Here is a 3,236-nt window from a genome sequence, read left to right on the forward strand (position 1 = left end):
TGGTGTCACCTATCACGGGTCAACACGATTTACTAAAAGAAAAAGCGGGAATCGTAAACGTACCGCCTATCACAGACCAGTACTGTTTACCGAGGTGCCACCTATCACGGGTCAGCACAATCCACCAAAAATGTAAATCGTAAATGTACCACCTATCACGGGTCAGTACAGTTACCATGGTGTCACCTATCACGGGTCAACACGATTTACTAAAATATAAATCGCAAACGTACAACCTATCACGGGTCCGTACAGTTTACCAAGGTGTCACCTATCACGGGTCGACACAATTTACCAAATGAAATGCATGAGCATACACAGACTCCATTCACAACAATCGTTAAGCAAATGCAGATATTAAAAGATTCCCCATTTTTAATACCCATTTAACTTAAACGACTTTCAAACAACATTAATTAAATAAGTCATTAAGAGATTCCCCGTTCTTAATACCGATTTAACTTAATGATTTTCAAAACAAAACGTTAAGCAAACAGTCATATTAAGAGATTCCCCATTCTTAATACTCATTTACCGAAACGATTTTCAAAAACGATAGTTAAGTAACCGAGACATTAAGAGATTCCCCATTCTCAACGCCCAGTTAACTTAAACATTTTCCTCAAATACACATTAAGTAAACCGAGGTATTAAAAGATTCCCCATTTTTAATACCCATTTACTTAAACGACTTTCAAACAACATTAATTAAATAAAACAAATGTGCCATAACAGACTACAGCCCACGTTCTAGCTAGAATTAAGGAAACAAACTTAGACTACAAACTTGACCAAATCAAATAACAAACAATGCTAAAAACCAGGACACTTTAAACTAAGCCTTATCATTCCCTCCCTTGAACTAGACTGTATTTTCAGCTAGTTAACTTCTGAAAAATCACAAACTCCAAGCTTCCATCTCAGCTCCCGAAATGACTCTAATTTCAGCGGTTTGGTGAGGATGTCCGCTAACTGATGCCTTGTACCACAAAACTGAAGCTGCACAACTCCATCATTCACAAGCTCCCTTAAGAAATGGTAGCACACATCAATGTGCTTGCTATTGCCATGCATCATTGGGTTCCTCGACAACTTAATTTTTGAGCTATTGTCACAAAAGATGACAGTACTTTCACTGCCCTTGTAGCCTATCTTCTTCAGCACCCTTTGCATCCATATTGCCTGACAACTACTTCCTGCAGCTGCTACAAATTCAGCTTCTGTCGTGCTCAACGTTACTATCGGTTGCTTTAGAGAAGACCAAGCTACTGCAGCTCCACTTAGCAAAAAAACATAACCTGAAGTACTTCTTCTATCTTCCACCGATCCGGCATAGTCACTATCAGTAAAGCCAACCAATTCTGAATTTCCTTCCCTTTTGTAAAAAATGCCAAACTTTGCAGTACCTTGCAAGTAACGTAGAATTCTCTTCGCCGCTGAATAATGAACTTCTGTAGGTCTTGACATATACCTGCTCAATAAGCTAACTACATACATTATGTCCGGCCTCGTAGCAGTCAAGTACATCAAGCTTCCAATCAGCTATTTGAAAAATGAACCATCCATCTCAACACCATTTTCATCTTTGGAGATTTTAAATCCTAGGACCATTGGATTTTCAACAGAATTTTTATGCTCCATTCCAAATCTGCTCACTACTTCTGTCACATACTTCTGTTGACTGATGAATATGCCGCCATCAAACTGAACTACCTCAATACCAAGAAACTACCTCATCTTACCCAAATCTGACATATCAAATTCCTTCATCATGGATTTTTTGAATTCATACATCATTCTTTCATCATCTCCAGTATAAATTAAATCATCAACATACAAGCTAATGATCAAGTATTTACCTTGTTTGACTTTGGTAAATAAAGTTTGCTCACTATCTTCCTTCTCAAAGCCTTCCTTTCTGAAGTATGATTCAATCCGACTGAACCATGCTCGTGGTGCTTGCTTGAGTCCGTACAAAGCTTTGTTAAGCTTATATACCTTATGCTCCTCATCCTTTATTTCATAACCCCTTGGCTGCTCCACGTACACATTCTCAACTAACTTCCCATGAAGAAAGGCTGACTTCACATCCAGCTGAAACACACACCAAGCTCTTTGTGCAGCAAGTGCCAAAATCATTCGAACCGTGTCCATACGAGCTACAGGAGCGTATACTTCTTCATAATCAACTCCGTATTCTTGAGCATACCCTTTGGCAACCAAGCGAGCCTTATATTTTTCTACTTCTCCCAGCTCATTCAACTTTGTTTTGTACACCCATTTGACTCCTATTTTTTTCGCTCCTTTGGGCAGCTCCGTGAGATCCCACGTTCCATTCTTCTCAATTGATTTCATTTCTGCATCCATGGCTGCCCTCCACTTCTCTTCCTTTACTACTACGTCAAATGAAGTAGGATCATAATGAACGGCATGAGTAAACAAGGCTAAGTGTGTTTGTGCCTCTTCTTCATCAGAAAGACCTTCACCAGAAACATAATCATACATCCACCTTGGTGCTCTTCTATTTCGGGGTTCTGTCACTGGAACAACTGCATCTTCTTCTTCATTACCATTAGCTGCATTTTCTTCTTCATTACCATCACTTGATTCCTCCCTTTCTTCATTTTTCTCATCTTCCCATTCCATATCAAATGTGTTATCTTCTTCAGAGTTCTTCTCCCAATTCCATTGCTTGTCTTCTTCAAAGACAACATCCTGGCTGATAATAATCCTCTTGGAGGTAGGATCATATAGTCGGTATGCTTTTCATTCTTCACTTACACCCAAAAAAATACAACAACGACTCTTATCTTCAAGTTTTGTTCGTCGAGCATCCGGTACATGGGCATATGCTATACAACCAAAGACTCTCAAGTGCCGGACTGAAGGCTTCACCCCACACCAAGCTTCCTCTGGCGTCGTTTCCTTCACTGCTGATGTTGGACATCTATTAAGAACATAAAATGCTCAGTTTACCGCTTCTGCCCAGAATTTTCTTGGAACATCTTTCTCAACCAATAAGCTCCTCGCCATATTCATCACGGTTCTATTCTTCCGCTCGGCGACTCCGTTCTACTGCGGTGTATATGCAGCAATTAATTGTCTCTTGATTCCATTCATTTTACAAAATTCCTTGAATTCATCTGAAGTGAATTCACCTCCACGATCTGTTCTTAGACATTTAATAGACAAGCCCGTTTCTTTTTCAACAAGAGCTTTAAATAGCTTAAAAGTGG

General features: G+C 39.5%; 1 protein-coding gene across 1 annotated transcript; it reads right to left on the minus strand.

The window, feature by feature from the left end:
* Positions 1–879: 879 nt before the first annotated feature.
* Positions 880–1,497, minus strand: LOC140919081 (secreted RxLR effector protein 161-like). The gene has a single exon (XM_073364599.1). It carries the CDS (start codon positions 1,495–1,497, stop codon positions 880–882), a length of 618 nt encoding a protein of 205 aa, XP_073220700.1.
* Between the last annotated feature and the right edge of the window lie 1,739 nt (positions 1,498–3,236).

The sequence above is a fragment of the Cicer arietinum genome, chromosome 8 (genome assembly GCF_000331145.2).
Source record: "Cicer arietinum cultivar CDC Frontier isolate Library 1 chromosome 8, Cicar.CDCFrontier_v2.0, whole genome shotgun sequence".
NCBI lineage: Eukaryota > Viridiplantae > Streptophyta > Magnoliopsida > Fabales > Fabaceae > Cicer > Cicer arietinum.

Coding starts and splice junctions, on each gene's coding strand:
- LOC140919081 (XM_073364599.1), bottom strand. CDS start 1,497: ATGTATGTAGTTAGCTTATTGAGCAGGTATATGTCAAGACCTACAGAA.